This window comes from Sphaeroforma arctica (assembly GCF_001186125.1).
Source record: "Sphaeroforma arctica JP610 unplaced genomic scaffold supercont1.138, whole genome shotgun sequence".
Taxonomy (NCBI): Eukaryota; class Ichthyosporea; order Ichthyophonida; genus Sphaeroforma; species Sphaeroforma arctica.
In genome coordinates this window covers 65,384-86,366 of record NW_014040420.1, presented here as the reverse complement: position 1 = coordinate 86,366, position 20,983 = coordinate 65,384, and the positions used below count along the sequence as shown (strand labels likewise).

Below are 20,983 nucleotides of genomic sequence, written 5' to 3'. Positions count from 1 at the left end.
TATACGTTCGTTTCTCGCATGGACAGAACTACTAGTCCATTCTGCAAAACAATCTGATTTCGCTCAAACCGTGAAAATATATACGATTATGTCGAAGTATGTTACACTGTAGAGACCTCTAACAGAAACCACGTATTGGAAAGAAATCTGTGGGTTGTCACAACTCATAAATGTATCAGTTTGCTAGTTTCTATTACTGATCTTTTATCCGAGACAGGTTGCTGCAACTTTTACTCATGTTATTAAATATTGGTTCAAAATAGGGTCACGTGGCGACTCTAAACCGCTTACAACACCAACCCGATCGATCGGCTACTCGGTGGTGAAATATTGCTGGTGCACTACGGTGCGATGCATTTATCTATTCAAATATCAAGCCTCTGATATTCTTGGACCCACAGTTGAAAGTCTATTTCTGAGGGTGTGTACTGAAAATTCCGCATGTGCGAAAAGTGGCAATCATTCTGATCTCCGGGTACAGAATGCTCTAATATTTACAAACGGTGCGTCTAACAGCAATGAAATATCTTGGGCCTGTGAACATAAGCCTATTGATAAAATTAATCTAAAGGTGTAATACACCGCAACAAATGATCAGTTTCTGCAGCAGAGACGTAGCCGGATTCCTTTTTTTTTAGAATGTCAGCTACCGATGCAATATAAATTGACATCTCTGTACATATCTGGTTTGTTCAATTCTGGGCATAACCCATAACCTAAAAAATTTCAGAAGGGTATATTCAAAGACATAACTCGGATAAAGCCCTCATCAATCTCGGACCTAAGGAAAAAGCCTAAAATATCTTTCTGATCGGTCTTGAGTCCACCATAATCCCAGCCGTGGACTTCTTAGAATAGCACACTCGTTTGTCCTCGGCCAGGTCCCAGTTCTGACGCTATCATTCATGCTCCACTTTTGTACACAATACTTCCATCGTTTGGGACTTGTGTAAATAATACTCACTGCAGGTGTTCTATTCCGGAATCAACTGACCGGCTTCCAACCACCGAATTGTTATAAAACCCTAATAGAGGAGCCGAAAAGCCTAATATTTTTACATGGGAAATCCTGCAGGCCTGCACGACTGAACAAATGTCATCAGTGATCAGCTGTGTTGGTAGTTGGCACATATATATACAACAACGAGGTACAGACACCCATGGAAAGTTTTCGCGGGGACATGTATGACATGTTGTTTAGATATATGTGATGCACACTGATGCAGCCTCCAATGAACCTGACGACACCAGTCACGATGTCGCGACTCAAAATGTCGTCACGACAAGTATGGCATGTGCTTTGCCTAAATGTTGTTCGTAAATCCAGGCGATTAGGGACTCATGAGTCAGGACTCAGAATTCACCGATTCAGGTCTACAAGATTATCAATAATTGAAGAGAAGGGACTCTGTGACGACGTGATGTAGCGGTACTGTAGTAGGGCCCATTTTCGGATGACCACAGCACCTCGAAAAATGGTCAATTCACACATTTTGTGGCGGCAAAGTGCTTAGGCGGTTCTAAATCGATTTTTGTTTCTGCTAACATTTCCCCAAAAAAAGTAGAAGGCAGGCGCCTATACTCTATATTTACCTTACTCCAAGCCAGTTCCTACCAAACCAGATATGTTTTTTCCAAGAAAAAAAACGAAAATAGGGTTTGGATCCCAAAACCCTAATATTAATTTCGGGCCTATACCAAATTCAGTAGTGAAATTTTAGTAGAGTATAGAGCCAAATCAGCAAAAAAAAAGCAGGCAGGGGATAGCAGGAACAAAAATCGACTTGGAACCGCCTAATATGAATTTCGAGGGGAACAAGATCACCCAGATGTTCTTAGGTCGCTTGACTCAGACAAAAAAAATATGTGTCCATAGCCTTCTTTAATTTTCAAAAGGCTATGGTGTGTCTCCCAAAAAAATAAATTTATCTCACATTGGGATTTTTTGCTGTTTTTGGGACAGTACTGTAAATGTCTAAATGACCCAATAGTGCTGGTACTGCGGTATCTGGGCCATATTTGGGTCCCAATGCGGCTTTATATTCACTGCCCGCGCGCAAGTCAAAAGCTCGAAATTGATTTACCGATGTCAGGCCAAACTCTGAAGACTGACAGGCAATATCAGGACGAGAAAAATATACAAAGTTGATTGTTGATAACTTTGGAAGTCAGATGTCAGTATGTCATTGTTAAAGCGTGCGCGACATCTTACTCACTTAATACCCGGCTCAGTCTAAACCATACCTAACCTTTAAATTCTACCTATAGCTTTATATATGCCTAGTCTTTCATCCCAACCTTCGCAAAACTTTTCTTCAGGTTCTACTTCATATTGGTGCTCATATATACACAAACGATCACAGATCTTTACATCCTTACCAAAGCGTGCGTACTTCAGTCCAACCGTACAAATATCTAGTTCCGACTATTTTCGTAGGCATCTTTACTTATGAACTTCTCTTCAGAGTCAGAGAGTTTCTGGTGGTGTCCTCAAGCGCTCCGGTGAGGACAGCATCGTTTGTATATATATATATAGTCTATGTATGAATAGTGTTGCGTGTGTATAAACGGTATGTGAGTTTTTATAGAAATTTGTGTGAGACTATCACGTTCGTAATCAAAAATCAAAATTTTGGCCGTTTGAGCATGGTCAGACCAAACATTTTGCTATTTATTTACATCAACTTTCCCCGACCCATTTTTATGGCATTTTGAACAGCTCTATCCAAACCAAATCCCGTGACTAAAAAAAATCAAGTACTAAACTTGTATAATCTACCCACCACATAGCGGTTATCTATACGCGAGAGTGCAACATATACATGCGCGAGTGGCGAGACACGAGATGGACTGAGAAGCCAGGAGACCTCAAATCTGAAATCACCAATCGAGGCTTCGAGAGAGAGTAATCAGCATTGGAATAAAATTAATATTCCTAATTCAACAAATGATAAATCATCGCCTTCTAAATTGAATTAGGCTATTGTAGATAAAATAGTTATAGCAAATATATAAACGAAACGAGAAGGACGACATTGTAATTTGAATTTAAAGTGTTACAGATTCCACAAAAAAAATATGTCATCTACTTCTGAATCTTCGATTCTTCACAGTAGTCAGTAAATAGTTCAGTATTTACTCTATTTGACTATTTGCGCATGGTCCCAGACTCTCGGCAGGGCACAGCAGAGATGGTCAGTAAAATAGTGAATTTTTGTCAAATGTACCATTTAACAACCGACATTTTGGTTTTAATAAAAATAAAATTTATAGGTCAATACGATTGTTCTAAATATAATCAATATTTGTTGCCAAAACGTCCCACGTTACATATAAATATTCTATTTTGAAAGAAATAGAGGTGTAAACATAGCCTTCTTCTCAATTGAACAGTGTAAACCTCGAATGTAAAGTTGAGTATTTTGTTAGCTGTTGTTAGCTGTTTAGACCTATGTATATATTTCCGTTTAGTTAACGTAATGAGGTTATTTACTGAGCCCATGCCTCCAGTACTCCACCAGCAGAGGTAAATATTTAGTGAGTCTGAAGCAGTGAAGTCTGAACAGTGAACTCTGATCACTCTGACCTTCTTGAGAGAGTGAGAGGCAGAAACTCGGAGTCAGTCAGTCTCAGAGAGTGAGCAATGCATCATTCGTAGCTGAGTCACTTGAGTGAGCTCAGTCAGTTCACACTTCACAGTCTTTATACAATTTAAAATAGACAAATAAAACTATAGATAGGGTGACTAAAAAAAAAACGTGGTCAGAAATTTCTGATTCCGATTCCGTTCAGAAAGGACATATAAACTGTTTTCCGTTAAAACTTTTATAATTTGAATATATATACGTTTACATTCAACTTTTATCCCGTACCCCCAAAACGTTATAAGCTTAGGCTTAAAGTTTGTATGTACGATTTTGTAGCATGATATTTCAAAAAAAAAAACAATTCAAAAGTATTACCTCACTATTGATTGAAAATGTAAATTCCTGAATATGAAAATTCAAAATCAGATAATTAAGACACCCCCTAAGACTAGGCTCAATAATTTTATTAGCCTTAAAAAACATATTTAAAAAGTTGTAACATATGATAGGTGCATTTTCCATAACATAAACCCTAAACCCTAAAATCTTCAACTATAGGACAGCTTATTGAGGGCAGTTTTCAAAACACTTTTTTTAAAGGTAGTTGATTTGTCTTAAATGAAAGTTTTAACTATTTTCAAAAACAAATATAAAAGGTATGCTAAAAATAACATTAAAGTTGGAACTCCATATACTCTCTACTTTCAATTTTGGAGCGAGAGATGGAGAATTGGAGTCTCATTCTCAGTCAGCTGACAGACCACACTTGACACCTAACCTCAAATCTTTTTCCGATAATACTTTTATATATCGAATGAATATACGTTTACGTTCAACTTGAATTCCATATTCGGCCTTTTTTTAGGTGTACCTTGTGTGGGTCTAAATAGTCAAGTTTGTATCGTTTTCATAGAGAAAGAACTTAGATAGGCCTTGAAACTTCACACAAGAGTTTTAGAACTACACAGACTCAGAGTCTCAGTAAAGTTAAAGGTTTGAATTCAAATACTTATTTGGGTTTTAGTAAAAAAAACAAAATACAAAATACATACATATTTATGTGAAACATCCCACTCCCAGACTGGCAGACCTCATTACGTTATTCGTGAAACACTTTATAAAATTAACTCTTTAAACGTTTATGTCGATATACAGTGGCCCAAAACTACTATGAAGTCCAATTTCAGGCCAGCCTGACAAGCTGACTTTTGCCTTTTGTCCTTGCTGCATGTTGACAGTATATTTGGCACTTGACTTGTAAAACTCTGACATGTGATTAGAGCCATACATATGGCATAGTCTGGTATAAAACAATAAGTGTAAATCACAGGATCGCAGACAGCAGAACATTCGATCCAAGTACATCGAGTATAGAAGTTAAGCTAGACTTATTTACTGTATCCTGTTAAGAGCAAACACAACTTCATGTCAACTGCTGAAATAGCATTAGAAAAAGGAAAGCTTACTTGTATTTGAAATTCCTTAATGTGCAACAGCTGAAACTTCCACCTTGTTAGTGATGCGTGTACGTGCCCAGAGTCGGCAAAGCATGGGTATATGTTGCAAATAGCTGAAAAAGGAGACAAGAAACGTGCTAAACGGGAATCTATTCCCGAGACAAAGCACTTCAAGTCAAAGACTTTAGTTTTGTCTACTAACAGTCAGGATAGGACGGTAAGTGTGTGTGCGCGCATCCTCACTATACTATGAACAAAATATGGTGTGTTTGGCCTAGAACACGAGCAAGGAGAATTGTTCAAGAATGAAGGTACCTAACATGTGGTTGGACCTTTCCGAAAACCTATCGGCCAATGAAATAACCGTATCGGTTGTCCACTCGATTGACGTCTCATATTTTTCCTGCATTTAATGGCTATATGTATGTTTGTATTTTTTTATTTCACTCTAGAGAGGAATTTTGTAAGCCCTCGCCCTTCAGACTTCTCAGTCCTTCGACCTTCACTCCTTGACCTTCGACTTCAGGGTTCAGTGCTTCAGGGCTTCAGGCTTCAGGCTTCAGGCTTTTTTATTATCACTCACGACTCACGAGTCTCAGAACTTCAGAAGAGTAACGAATGTGTTTCGGCCTCAGTCGGGGGGGAAAAAACAACTCTGGCAGACTCGTGGTAGTCTACCCTGTGGCACTGTAACCAGCAAAAAAGCCAAAACAAAGCCACAAACGGTATTTTGGTACAGTGTGAATTTTTCATATTCGTTTTCATGCAATATTTGTTCTATTTTCAGAGGTCTATGGATATTTTTTAATAATTTAAATATATATATATATATGGATCCTGGTAAACGACACTGTATTAGAATAACTACGCATGTTTATGGATAGCGTAAATATCTGTTCGACAATAAATATTATTAGTCCATACTTAGCCTCCTATATTGTACAAATAGTCCCAAAAGTCATGTCCTACGTCGCGACGGTCTTTTCAGTATTTAGTTTGATATTTTCCTGTCGTTGTCGTTTACCAGAGGGAAGTGATGTAAATATGTTTGCGACATTTGTATATATTTTCAAGTTTACTTTTTTTTGTTTTGTTTTGTGAAAAAATACAAGAACAAACCCTAAAAAATTGAGCTGATATGAAACTTGAGGTTCGTTGCTATATTTTTTATTTCTATAAAAATACATACATACATGCTCTCGTCTCATGGGTAGAGAAATATTTACTTGCTCTAAATATCGAAGTTTGCCTATGTTCAGCACTTGAAAATTGAAAGCCTGCATCTCCTTTCAGTATACATACCATGAGTAAAGGTATTTAATACTGGTATCATAGTACAAAATGTATCATATGTGTGACGACTGATGTCTCTAGTTAGTTGTGGTGCTCATTCCGAAGGGCATCCATGTGATCTAGTGTAGTAGGCATGCCTTTGGTTCCGCATCCGGAAGGTTGGAGACGGAGTACTGATTGTGCTGAAGTAATTACTGAATCAATTATAAAGGATCTATATAGTTTTTTACGTCAAGATAACGGAGATAGCAATACTTTCGAAGTGTTCTCGGACCGACATGTCGAATGTAGCGACGATCAAACGTTTCAAGACCAACTTTACAATATACAGAAGCAACCTGGAAAACCATATGACAACCCTGAATTTTATACACCTTCAACAACAAACGTATCGACAAGCACGCAAGATCAGAAGCCTCATTTGATAGCATATAGCGGTAGTAAAGTACGACATGCTGCAAACGAATCTGTACTCGATTCGGGTAAGTTTCAAGTGTCACACGACTGCATAGCTCGCACGATGGTACAAACACCGGCCGATAAGCATACTTCTGTTCCATCACATGCGAGCGCGAATCTGTTCAGATACAATTCTTTTCATTTAGAATCGACTCGAATGCGGTCGCAGCCACAGGATGCTGGTGAGAATTTACAGTATCAAGTGAAATCCAGTTCGAGCCTATACAACAACAAGATTCATCCCGTGGGTTGTGGAGACCACATGTCTAAGACCATCGCACGAAACGTAAAGTTACAATTACACAGTTTTTTTGGGTTTTTTTTCAGGAACGAATTGATTGCTTTCACATATGAAATTACGCTATAGACATTGTATTGAGGGATTCCTGAGTGTTAATATGAATACGTTCCTGTTCTAACCCCACAGGATGGACAGCTGCTACAGACACATTTGCCACCTGCGGTCCAATTGTCTGCAATTGAGGAAGAATTGGGCTTAAAGTTATTTGTAAGTATAGCGAGCAACAGATCGCGCTCCTTATCGCCCACAGATTCGTGGAAAAGGCCCAAGCGCCAGCGATCAAACACAAGCCCAACACCGGGGGATACAATCAGAGGCCTTGGCCGCTCATCATTTACAGAAGAAGCTTATTTGGCTGATAAAATGTGGTCTATTGATATCCTCAACGAACAAAGGCGAAACTCTAGCAGCTCTGGCAGTAAGTGTGATGTGATCTTGGGCAGTAGGCTGCTAGCTCACGAACTGCAGAAGCGATACGATACGAGGACAAACACCAGACCAGCACCCACTGCAATTCCCTCTACAGATAAAAATAGTGAGAACCTCGACCTCAGTACTGAAGCGCAAACTGGTGGAAGAGACACAGACAACAAAGTGCGGCACACCGATACTTCAGTGAAGACAGTAAAGCAAACTACCGGCCCAAAACCTTGCACCAAAGTCAGCAAGGCCAAGGGAAGGAAAAGTAAGAAGCAACAACAAATGCAGCAACCGTACATGTACTCGCAACTCTTGAACGACCCAAACCGGTGCCCCCAAAGGTCGGATGTGAATACCGATGCGGAGTATCTCGCTGTTGTTATGGCGTATGAGCACAATCAACAAGCACGGTCCCAAAAACTCAAAAAGAAGGACAACCCCGAGTCCACAACAATAGGGCAGACTGAAGACCGACTGCAGCTTCGAGGTCAGATTCACACCGTTGGGGCCAATGAGTCATCAACCAAGCCTGCTGATGTAATAGAAGTGGAACATGGTAAGCAACCGAAGTCTAATGAGACACAGTTAGTGAGAGCACCGTGCACTGCGGCGCAAACTAAACCTAACGTTCGTAGAACGATCACAGCCAATGTTGAACGCCGGCTCAGCCTGCAGCCCTACAGTACCTACACGAAAGTGAGCTCAAGAACTTCTGCGGGTGCTCCGGATATGGCTTTACAAAGTCAGCCTACTCGGCTGGATGTGACAGACGATTCGTACCTGACAGGGAACACACAGGCACTTACCAATCCATTTGCTCAGGACTCAACCTGCACCTCCGCGGCAACGGACCCCAGCAGCCTTCGTTGCGCACTGTCAGACAATTATGGGAGACAGGCTTCGCAACAATTCCCGTCGCCCGGGTTTCCGGTCCGAAAAACATATACAAGTGCAAGTGCCATAGGTGCCAATACAACGACGGGGTTTAGAAACAGCTATACTCCAACCCACTTTGAACCACTTCGACAGCGGAATGTACGGGATGCAAGTGTGTTACAGTCCATCGGCCCCCAAGACTTTGCCAAAGATAAACCACGTGCGTCTGTATTCAATTTCGAACTAGCACGGCCTGATACCATGCGGCGGCAAAGAAGTATGTGCTCGCCCCATACAGCGCTGCAGGAGAGCTTAGAGTCAACCCATCCACACACCACTGACCACCAGTCACCGTCTATCTCACAGTACCTCAGGTACCCACACCCCAGTCATGAGGCAACAACACCTCACCTACACCAACAGCAACAACAACAACAACAGCAACAACAACAACAACAGCAACAACGACAACAACAGCAACAACAGCAACAACAACAACAACAACAGCAACAGCAACAACAACAGCAGCATCGGGAGAAATGGCATCGACGACACCAGAGCTACAACTATGCACCACCCGCCGCACTGCAACGCACGCTCAGTGCCAGGAGCACGACATCCGCAGGGGCGGTGAAGCTACAGAATACGACACAGCCACACACCACCACAGCCACCTATTCCCACAAGGAACACAGTGCTCCATGGCTTACCAGTACACGGGCTGGTAAGGCAAACGACACTCAGGGGGACTCGATCAGCTACACCGCTCATGGCGGCGAAACGAGCACACGCCAACAACACAATCAGCAGCAACAACACCAACAAGCCGGTGCAATGCATGAGCATAACAGACTCTCAGCCGAGAGTCTGGGTCAGCCACGTCGCATGCCACGGTCGACTGAGTCCGCTCAGAGACAGAGCAGCCAGCCTGAGATAGACCAGATGATCCATGAGATATCCGCCTTCCTAGGCTCCACTTGAGCCGAGGTGACCGTATCCGAAGGGATAGCGATGTGAACGCCAGATTGGCCTATTAATGAACTGATGCAACTAGTATACAGCTTAAATTAGGGTTTAGGGGAGGTAGAATGCATCACACAGACAGATATAGAAACTCACCATTCAGCGGATTTGCGAACTAATGCAAACCAGTATGTAACTTTAATTAAGGTTTAGGGGAGGTAGAATGCATCACAGATGGATATAGAAACTCACCGTTCAGCGGATTTGCGAACTAATGCAACCAGTATGTAACTTTAATTAAGGTTTATGGGAGGTAGAATGCATTACAGACAGATATAGAAACTCACCGTTCAGCGGATTTGCGAACTAATGCAACTAGTATGTAACTTTTAATTAAGGTTAAGGGGAGGTGGAATGCATCACCGACAGATATTGAAACTCACCGTTCAGCGGTACATGCTTGTAGCATGTGCTGCCAGAGCGGAGAGTGTAATGTGGGGATTGACGCGTAAGCACTCTCTCTTATATAAAAATGATATGGGCTCAGACGTAGTTGTAAAGCTTGCCGTTTTCCGTCGGCGTTGTGGGCTTTGTTACGAGGAGCTGTGTGTGTGTGTGCTTATCTACTGGACATGTGAGAGTCGCATTACAGCACGGACACATACAAGGTGTGTGCATTTACTTATCCGGCATGTGTGATTCCTGTATGAGGATTGTACATACTTGTGATATACCATTCCTTAATCTCAGCCCTAAAAACTGCCAAACTTTACTGCCGATGTGTTTAGAATCTGGGCCAGCGAAACCCAACCAAGAGAGAGACCCAAGCATAACACCAACGATTATATCTATGTGAGGCACAAGCCTTAAGCCACTGGTTCACTTACCACGCTCATGTCTTTTCTCTGCGTAGATATGCATGCATCTTCGTGCGTGTGTATTAGAGTTTAGGGTTTTAGGGTTTTAGGCTAAACCCTAAATCAAACCATCCGAGTGTGCCATTGAGAGTTAAGATATAAGAATACTGTATGTCCAATGTGGTATCTAGATAGGCGACGCGTCTGCTTACGCGTGTACCCCCTTCCGAGTGTATTGATACGAGACAATTAACCATAACACAGCAAACCAGCAGTACTGAATAGTAATAAACAGCTTCAACCCAACGAAGTGAAACCCTAAAACCCTAAAGCTAACTCGCTAAAACGAACCTTGTACACATGCATGCCGCACAAGAGTGCACTCCCATAGTCCGTCTGCAGGGCATGGAGTATTTATTTACAAACAAAGGTGTCTTCGTTCCAACCATCACTTCTGCTAGGGCTGGCTGGGTTTTGGGGTTTAGCTAAATGCCTGTGGGGGCTCATACAATGTGTTAGCGGACCTATACTTTCAGGACAGCGCCGGTCACTTTGGACTGAGCCCAGGCATAAACTCGTCGAATAGATTGTTGAGTAGTAACCTGCGGGTGCGTTGCCTAATTTTCCTGAACTTCGGTGCTTTGTATGACGCGTTCTCTCCGTTGATCACTGTGTGTGTGTGTGATGGAATGTTATGTTTTGTTTTTTTGGGTTAGAATAATTACAATGGAGGGCAGACTACCTACCTACCCATTGTTTAACGTCATTGTGAGCCCATGGAAACATACAGATATGTGCGATTAGCATATATATACAAGTATATATATTTATATATATATATATATATATCTATATTTATGCATATATATATATTTGTATATATTTATATATATTAGAGCTATTGAGCAAACACAGTGGGCTATGTAGCACGAGGTGTATACACCTAGGCACAGATATCGAATTGCGTAAGGTGCGGGTAGATACATAAATGCATAAGCGATACCGTATCTTTGCATGCTTGATATCCAGCTTTAGTTTAGAAGACCATGTCTTGTAGCAGTACGTTTACGTATGTGTTGAGGGAACTTCCTCCACGAATAGCCTCCTATGGATCATAGCCAGAACACCATTGGCTTGGGGTTTAAAATAGGACCGTCTGCCTGAAGATGTGTGGATCTCAGCAGAAACCCAACACATCACTACAGCTTTAGGGTTTAGCTGGACTGTACTTCTGGGCTTGTGTACATACTCAACAGAACTCCCCCAGCAAGGGCCTGGGAGTATTGGACACACAACCATAACATACTTTTCGAAAGGATGAAGTCGCGCAGTTTGCTGTCGTGTTCAAAATACATTGGGACTTGGGGCAGAAATTCAGGCACCCCTTTTCTGGCGGCCACCTCCACTCTATAAATGGAATTGTGTAGAGTTCCGTGGGTTTAGAGGTTTTAAGATTTTGGGGTTTAGGGTTCAAAATACATTGAGACTAAGGCACAAGTTTTCTGACAGCCACCTCCACTCTATAAATGGGACTGTGTCGAGTTCAGTGGGTTTAGAGGTTTTAGGGTTTACGGGTGTACAGTTGCCATTATGTTATGTGTTCACTGGAGATTTTCTCACGACGAATTTGCATGTATATTTGATGAGGGTAAGGTTATAGGGTTTAGGGATGTAGGGTTTTTTTCCTAAGGGTATGCAAATGACGTCAGTTCTCGCTGAACGGATCTGTATCAATCATGATCTGGAGGCTGTCAGATTGTATACGTGTACGTGACTGAGCCTGGTTCAACTAAGACTAAAGTAGAAGGTAGGATAGGCGATCTAGTACTATCAAAGTGAGTGTATGAAGTGATGATAGCAGTTATGTCAGCTTTATAGTATGTAGAAATATGACATAGTAGGTAGAAATGTGACATAGTAGGTAGAGATATGACATAGTAGATAGAAATGTGACATAGTAGGTAGAAATGTGACATAGTAGGTAGAAATGTGACATAGTAGGTAGAGATATGACATAGTAGATAGAAATGTGACATAGTAGATAGAAATGTGACCTTGATTCCAGCAGAGGAGTTCGACGTCGTACACCGCATGCAGCAGATAGTTTTGTATTTATATCGCTTTCGTTTACAATATGACGTAGCAAACAACAATAGAGGTCGGCCGGAACATCCTGGTATATCTCTAAAAAACTCTAATACCCAACCCCGAAAACTTCTTGACAATCCTGAATTTGTCAGCACCCGCTGTGAACCGCGGTTAGATGAGTGCCCCCGGCACAGACGAGAGAGTTAACGTTTTGGATTCAACGCACTGGAGACCAAACGTGGGAGTGGACCAATCGCACGCCATATGCACATATGTTGTCAGTGCCACATACCTACTTGAAGGAGAACAGATACCTAGAACACTCTCATGTGTTAAGCCATCGACTATCTTTCAGAAGGCTTATCGATATCTGAAAAAAACTCCTAAACTCCTAAACCCTAAACCCTAAACCCTTAAGGCAAAAATGAGTGTGTATAGAAAAGTATTCTATCAAATGAACAGAACGCATTTAGCGCGACAAGTTGTTAAGCACCAACACCCCTGATACAAGGGTTGCGATGTAACATCAGTGTCTCTCGCATACTCCGTACTACACCTACCATAGAAGTGGACTAACCCCATATGTTTACTACCGTAGAAGTGGGTCCGTCTCATATCTCTCCTACCAACAAGTGGCACACATGTGCACCACATCTCTCCGATACATACCAATACAAATCTCCAATACAATCTATTAAACACCCAATATAGTCTACCGAACTCCCAATACATTCTATGAAACTCCCAATACATACCGGTATCTTCTGGTCGGCTCAGTGCGCTCTAATCTGACCACAATGAAGACGTGGGGAAACTGCGCCACCAGTGCAGCAGGGTCGAAGACAGCATCGCCCTCCACATACACCAGCACCACGATGTCGTTGCCAATGTGTGCTTTGCGAAACAGCTGAAGTAGGTAGGTAGTTAGGTAGGTAGGTAGGTTAAGCAAGTAAGTAGATAGGTTGGTAGGTAGGTAGATAAAGTAAGGAAGTAGGTAGGTTGTTAGGTAGGTAGCTGTGTAGATAGTTAGTTAGGTAGGTGATATCGAGGGAAATAAGCCATTGGGTGTGCCAGGAGGGTGTGGGATACTGCCAGAGCAGATGTTATAGCCAAGCAAGGGCCACTTGCCATATAATAATACTAGCCGTTCCTGAATAGATGTTGACATGCCGCTAGCACGTGTTTTGCTATTTGTGCACACGTGTTAAATACCTGTTGCTCGTTGTCTGCCTGGAATGGCAGGAGTGTGCTGACATGCAGCATGATTTCGAGATTGTTCCAGAAGGTGAAGACGGAGTACTTTCCGGTCGTATCCCCTATAGTAGACAATTAAGCAGGACCCACACAGTGAGTCGATTAGGCATGACTCACACAATGGGTGTTTAATGTTAAGCCGGAGTACTTCCCGGTCGCATCCCCTATAGTAGACAACCAAGTAGGACTCACACAGTGAGTGATTGAACCCCCTCTCTGTGCAAATCTGTGGCGCAAAGCCAGGGGCATTGTTTGATTTATGCATCAAGAATGGTTGGAAACTCACCAGACACCTAATGCTTTCGCACTATCTCCAACGGTGTAGGAACGTGTGTACGAGAAGGGGCCCAGCTCACAGTTACCGCTGCCGTTGACCCACAGACCTATAGTCTATAGACCACTCACACACGTTCACATGCCGGAAGAACACACTTCAGCGTGCTATTATGAACTAATTTGATGCAATCTGGTGCTGTGTAGTGCTGTAGTGTGCTATTATGAACTAATTCAATTCAATCTGGTGCTGTGTAGTGCTGTAGTGTGCTATTGTGAACTAATTCAAATCAATCTGGTACTGTGCAGTGCTGTAGTGTGCTATTATGAACTAATCTAATTCAATCTGGTGCTGTGTAGTGCTGTAGTGTGCTACTATGAACTAATTCAATTCAATCTGGTGCTGTGTAGTGTTGTATTGTGCTATTATGAACTAATTCAATTCAATTTGGTGCTGTGCAGTGCAGTAGTGTGCTATTGTGAACTAATCTAATTCAATCTGGTGCTGTGTAGTGCTGTAGTGTGCTATTATGAACGAATCTAATTCAATCTGGTGCTGTGTGGTGCTGTAGTGTGTTATTTTGAACTAGACGGCACAACCACGCATCGCACACTACCTTTGACATCCAATCCCCCGCGGAAGGATTTGAAGCCGTTCAACCGCACTTTAGAGCCAATCAACTCCAAGAAGTCGTTGTAGTGCTCGCTGCCGTGCTCTGTAGATGGGTGGGTAGGTTTTGAATGGGTGAATTTTGGGTGGGTGGGTGTTGGGTTGCTTGGTTTTGGGTAGGTGGGTGTTGGGTGGGTAAGTTTAGGGTGAGTGGGTGTTTGGTTGGTTGGTTTTGGGTGAATGGTTGTTGGGTTGGTTGGTTTTTGGGTGGGTAGGTTTTGTGTGGGTAGGTTTTGTGTGGGTAGGTTTTGGGTAGGTAGGTGTTGGTTGAGTGGGTTTTGGATGGGTGAGTTTGTACTCAGCGGCTATGAATGGACAGGCGTGGGTATGTGCACGATCTATGACGAAATATGATCATAAGGGTCCAATGTAGTCCAGTACCGCTTTGTGCAGGTCGCTAGCGAGGGACACCCTGCACCCAATCTTCTTGTGGTACCCAAAACCCCTAATACCCTAAAACCATCACAACGTACTTGAACCCACATGCACCGTCCTTCTGTGTGCCCCGATTGATCCCGTGTTGCTTGATAACTGGACTAGACCACAAGGTGTCTACTATCTCTCGACCACGTGAACCGATATATACGACTGGTAAACGTGCGACTAGCAAGCACATACCGTTTGCAAACATGGCATTCTCCGTTGTCTGGCCCTCCTTGCAATACATCACTCCGAATTTGTAGGCTTTAATGAGCTGTTGAAAGGGGGGTAGATAGCATGGGTCAGCCAACGTAGGTTTTAATGAGTTGTTGAAAGGGGGATAGATAGCATGGGTCAGCCAACTTAGGCTTTAATGAGCTGTTGAAAGGGGGATAGATAGCATGGGTCAGCCAACTTAGGCTTTAATGAGCTGTTGAAAGGGGGGTAGATAGTATGGGTCAGCCAACTAGGATTTAATGAGCCGTTGAAAGGGGGGTATATAGCATGGGTCAGCCAAACTATTAGGTACAGACAAACAAGCACAAGCAAACCGTCACCACCCTTTCACAGACCCCTCTTGGTGGTGTAATGAGCAGAGCAATATGAATTACAGGGTTCAACCTCGCAGCGTGTGTGTGATTATACACCCCACCCGCAAGGAAACCCAGCTGAGAGCACTTTCTAAATACTGAAGGTGTTTGCACACACACGCGTGTACACTATAGTGCAGCTATCTACGCGTAGTATCAGTGACTGTGAGACTTTGTGATATGAATTAACGTACGTACTTGTACCAACGGCTCCTCTTATACTGACCTCGTCTTCTAAACCAACCCTGGGCAATACAGCACTCTAATACCATGGACTCCATACAACGGGCAAGTCTTACTGACCGACCTCCTCTTAATATCGGGAAAACAACCTTAAGAGCCGCAGCACAAACTCTAAACCCTACCATGGACTCAATACAACATACAGTCTTACTAACCTCCTCGTACTGTAATACTATAGACCCAATACAACAGGTAGTCTTACTAACCTCATCCTTATCCAGCAAAAGCATGGACAGATTGGCACCCAGAGACTCCTTTTCAGACGCTGGTGCCGTGAGCTTGGTCAGTAGCTGTAGTCTGGGTAAGGCAAAGTTGATCACATCGCGTATAGCCACCTTACTTGTGGCCATGCTTGCTCTCTGTTGTGGAAGACAGACACACGTGTATAAGTCGTTTAGTAAGTAGGTATAACTTCTCATAATAGGGTAGATGGAACGTTTTAAAAGCCGTTTAGTAAGTAGGTATAACTTCTCATATTAGGGTAGTTGGAACGGTTTAAAAGCCGTTTAGTAAGTAGGTATAACTTCTCATATTAGGGTAGAGGGAACGTGTATAAGTGGTTTAGGGTTGAGTATGAATTCTCATAGTAGTGTAGAGGCAAGTGCGGAATGGGACTGAGTATATATCTGTATATCTAACCTTATTATCCTTGTTGCCGATATAGTATGTGTTCAGATTTTAAGCATATTTGAGGATATATATCCCCTTGGTCTCCGACTCGGGATCTAAATACCAGGCACCAGATTAAATATATCTTATTATTCCTATGGGGGGGGGGGGGGGTTGATTTGGTCACACCTCGCCAAAATTGAACTTTAACCTACCCCCTCAGTTGTTCTAGTCTTTTGAACTTACGTAGATGATGGTTCTACACCATCCCCTCAGGGACGGGAGACACACCCGTATCTCAACGTTTACATTGACCTCCTCACTTCCTAGGCCCACACACACGTAATTCGTATCAACAAACTCAAACCTACTTTGACATTAACGTAAACGTGTTTTGTTTAGGACAGTATAATGCAGTACATACACTGCCCTCGAACAAACAAACAACCCCCGTATATACGTCACAAACTCACACCCATACGCACCGGCCCTAAAATTCGGACCGGTCCACTACTTACTTTGCTCTTCTTCCACCCCTTGACCCAGGTGTCGGGTATGACTAAATTCTCGTCCTCACTCATTTCCGAACGGAAACACACTCTGTACTGCGCATCCTTCATGTTGGGGTCGTTGCTGCGCACGCGTTCCTTGCGGATGGAGATGACCAGCTTACCCAGGTACTGGTCGATGGCAAAGTAGTTGACATGCTCTGTGCAACAAAAGGACAAAAGTACGCATAAGAGGACAGACAGGTGTTTTTGTCTCTCTCCTGTACTCCCGCTGCTACTGCTGCTACCGTTGTACTACAGATGTGAGGTGGACCTTAAATCGCAACCGATTGAGCGAAGGTCGTAAGAAGCCATCAAACGCAGCCCGCTATAGAGATCTTATCATCTCAGCCACCTGTCTATGGCGTATATACACACTCTCACACACATACATGTAGACAGATGTGTATATACACACTCACACACACTCATATGTAGAGATAGAACGGTCGAATGGTGTACGGTTCATTACAATTAACTTTGCGCAGAGCAGCTTGAAGTTTAAGGTTTTAAGCAATCCCTAAAACCCTATAAAAAAACCCTAAACGCCTATGCGCATACAGGTGTAGTAAGACATACCTTTGCCAAAGAAATAGCTCTGGTAGAAGCCGGTGTTGTTGCGGATGTCCAGTTGATACTGACTGCCTTCGGCGCAGTGGCCCACAATCGGCTCCACCACAAAGTCCCCCCCCTGTCAAATCACATGTCATGCAAACAACCACGTGTCAAATCACTTGCAACAGAGTACAGATACAACAGAAATGCAGCAAACTCAACAACAGCCACATGTGTAATGAATAGCCACAGAGCATAGGTACAACCACGTGTTCACTCACCTACAACACGCTACCTCGACTGACTGTATGGTTTTACCCTGACAACACACACAACCACACAACTCCTATTAAACCCTTCCTTTATCTAAACCCTTAACCCTTCCTCAGCGCCTCATCTCTGAGTTAAAACCTTAAACCCTAAACCCTAAATCACATAACCACGTAACCCCCATTAAACCCTTACCCGCAGCACCAGCGGTTTCCTCAGCGCCTCGTCTCTGAGCCATTCCGCGTCGTGGTGGCCTGTGCTGTCATCTGACACGTCGCTGTCATCCTGCCCTCTGGCCAAGCCTTGCTTAAACATCCGCAACTGCGACTGTGTTAGACTCTGAAACCCACCCCCCGCCATCCCTCCTCTGCGCGCGCGAGTGTGTGTGTGTGTGTGAGTGTGCGTGTGCGTGTGCGTGTGCGTGTGCGTGTGTGTGTGTGTGGATGTTTGGTGCAGAAGTGTTTGGGTCGGCCTGGCGTTTTCTAGGCACTGGCGCGCTGCATCGCATTGGCTGTGGTTTGGGTCGACGCTTAACCGCACTGGCGGTGGGCAGGGCGGCTGCCATGGCAGCCAAGTCACTCTCACTCGTGCTGCGAATACTCCCACGCAACGGTCTACCTACCTCCGCCACCGTTATTCCTTGTCCTCGTTTATTGTCCACTGTCGTGTGGGGAGCGGTGCGCGGCTCATTGGTCCCGGTATGGTCGTGGGCGCTTGATTCCGGATCGGTTTCCAGGTAGAACGCCGAAGCTACCGTGTGTGTACCAGAGGCGGGTAGTGTCACGTGTGTCTGGACAGATGTGTTGGTAGGCGATGCACTCCTACCACTGCCACTGGTAGTGGGTGTGTCGATGGTATGGGTGGCCTGTATGCTGATGCTGGTGTGGGTGGGGGGGTGTATCTGGGGGGTCTGACCGTGCGTGGGGCGTGCAAGCGGAGAGGATGAGCGCACCATCACTGCGTCCTTGACAGCCTGAGTCTGCTAAGTGAAAGGTAAAGTGCAGAGATATGGCTCGTCGTCAGTATGTAATCGTTAGCGGGTTTGGGGAGAGTTGAGTGGGTACGAGATAGGGTATGGGTGTGTGACAAAGCATACCATCGTTGAGATTTTGCGAAGCAGAGATGTGCGCCGTTCTAATAATAGCACATCGTTCTATTAATAACACCCCATTATATCAATAATACACCATTCTATTGATAGCACACCCTTTTATTGATAGCACACCCTTCTGTTCAAAGCACTACGTTCTATTATTAGCACACCGTCATATCAATAGCATTCCGTTGTATTAATAAAACTTATTTCTGTTAATCGAACTTCGTTCTATTCACAGCACTCCGCTCTGTTAATAGTACTCCATTCTATTATCAGTGCTCCATTCCATCAATAGAACACCGTTCTATTTAGTGCTCCGTTCTATTAATAACACTCCCATTCTATTAATATCCCGCTTTCTATTGATAGCACACCATTCTATCAATATACCAGCACTCACCTGCGGGTGAGGTTTGCTTGGGTGGCCGTACCCAGCCAAGCCCACACTACTACACTTGCTATCGCGTGGCCGAACCAGTACTTTGGCGCTCTGACCTCTCGCGGAGTTGGTCTGCACCTGCACCTGTTTTCTGGGGCAGGACTCCACATCACTACTGAATGTGGTATAAGGAGTGGGTGAGACGGGTCTGCAATTATCACTACCACTGTAGGCCGTACAAAAAGTGGCACATGCTTTGTGAGTACATACACTCAACCAGTATAAAGCCCCTTGTCAATGAGAGCAGTAGAGCGCTGCTTCAATCATCTTACGCCTCACACGGCGTGTGTGTACCATCTGCGCGCGACAGCAGAAAGCAGTGGATCCCGAGACTCCAGGTAGGCACGACCCTCCAGCATATACGTATACGTATTCTGAACACAGCCTGTACTTAGTTACCCATCAAACGTAAAATACATTCAACTATACAAAACGTTATATTCATTCAACTATACAAAACGTTCAACCCGAACGTGTCCACCCGCCAAAGGCAATATCACATACACACTTATCACATACACACTATTTTCCCTAAACCCTAAAACCCTAAACCCTAAAAACCCCTAAACCCTAAAAAACCCTAAACCCTAAAAAACCCTAAACCCTACAGCCACCCGCCAACAGCACTACCATACACACGCACAAGCACAGATAAAGGTGCCCCACCCACCTCAGTGCACCCTCGCCGTAGTCGTCTACGTCCCTGGTGTCGTGTTCGCTGTCGTAGGTGGCTGTGATCAGTAGTGAGTGTGTACGTGAGGGGGTGCGCACGTGGTCTTCGTCTTCCACTGCCTTTAGGAAACCATTACTTGTGGCTCTCAGAAGCTCAATTTCTTCTCCGTCGTCCGAGTCTGCAAGCATGGGATGGGACAGGGCAGCCCCGGACATAGGGTTTCGGGTGCGGGGTACCAGGGCGTCAAGTAAGGCTGGTGTGTGTCCTGAGGTTTTTGGAATGGTGAGAGAGTGTGAGTGGGGGTGGGGAGCGTATTAATTCGTATTGTGTTTGTTTAGTGTATTGTGTTCGTTTAGTTTATTGTGTTTTTTTTAGTTAATTGTGTTGGTTTCGTTTATTGTGTTTGTTTTAGTTTATTGTGTTTGTTTTAGTTTATTGTGTTTGTTTAGTTTATTGTGCTTGTCTAATTTATTGTGTTTGTTTTAGTTTATTGTGTTGGTTTAATTTATTGTGTTGGTTTAGTTTATTGTGGTTGTTTTAGTTTGTTGTGTTTGTTTAGTTTATTGTCTTTGTTGAGTCAGTGATGTGAGGCGGCAGTGTGTATATATCTGCGTTCTGTTTGTTTAGTTGTTTAGTTGTGTGTGTTGGGAATATCGACCGTCCGTCGTTACCTGAATCTTCCATTGGAGGGTACAAATCTATACATGCTTGTTGTAAAGGTCTGACTAGATATATCAATTCAAACCAGCTAAACCCAACTAAAACATACTGAAAGCTACACCCATCTTAAACATGCCATCTAGCACGAACTAAACCATACAAGAGCCAACTAAACCTAACTAAACCCAAACCAACTGAAACCAATCGAAACCAGCTAAAACCAACTCTAAAACTATCCACAAGCCATCAAACAGCTATTCATTCACTGGTAGCTGCCCAATTACAGACACACTGTACGTGAGAGTTACATTGCGGTCGCACACACACACGCATATATATATATAGTATATATAGTATATATAGTATATATAGTATATATAGT

The 20,983-nt window shown here is 43.4% G+C and overlaps 2 protein-coding genes across 2 annotated transcripts; one reads left to right on the top strand and one right to left on the bottom strand.

The window, feature by feature from the left end:
* Window positions 1-6,470: 6,470 nt before the first annotated feature.
* Window positions 6,471-9,374, top strand: SARC_02915 (hypothetical protein; the record flags this gene model as incomplete). The annotated part of the gene is made up of 2 exons (XM_014303303.1): window positions 6,471-7,082; window positions 7,224-9,374. The coding sequence occupies 2 exons, from the start codon at window positions 6,471-6,473 to the stop codon at window positions 9,372-9,374; spliced, it is 2,763 nt and encodes a 920-aa protein (XP_014158778.1).
* A 1,208-nt stretch (window positions 9,375-10,582) lies between these two features.
* Window positions 10,583-20,156, bottom strand: SARC_02914 (hypothetical protein; the record flags this gene model as incomplete). The annotated part of the gene is made up of 13 exons (XM_014303302.1): window positions 10,583-10,882; window positions 11,520-11,620; window positions 13,057-13,208; window positions 13,514-13,617; window positions 14,446-14,544; window positions 15,117-15,192; window positions 15,958-16,110; window positions 16,879-17,069; window positions 17,488-17,599; window positions 17,929-18,072; window positions 18,224-18,715; window positions 19,230-19,383; window positions 19,939-20,156. 13 exons carry the CDS (start codon window positions 20,154-20,156, stop codon window positions 10,761-10,763), a joined length of 2,118 nt encoding a protein of 705 aa, XP_014158777.1. The 3' UTR covers window positions 10,583-10,760.
* Window positions 20,157-20,983: the final 827 nt, after the last annotated feature.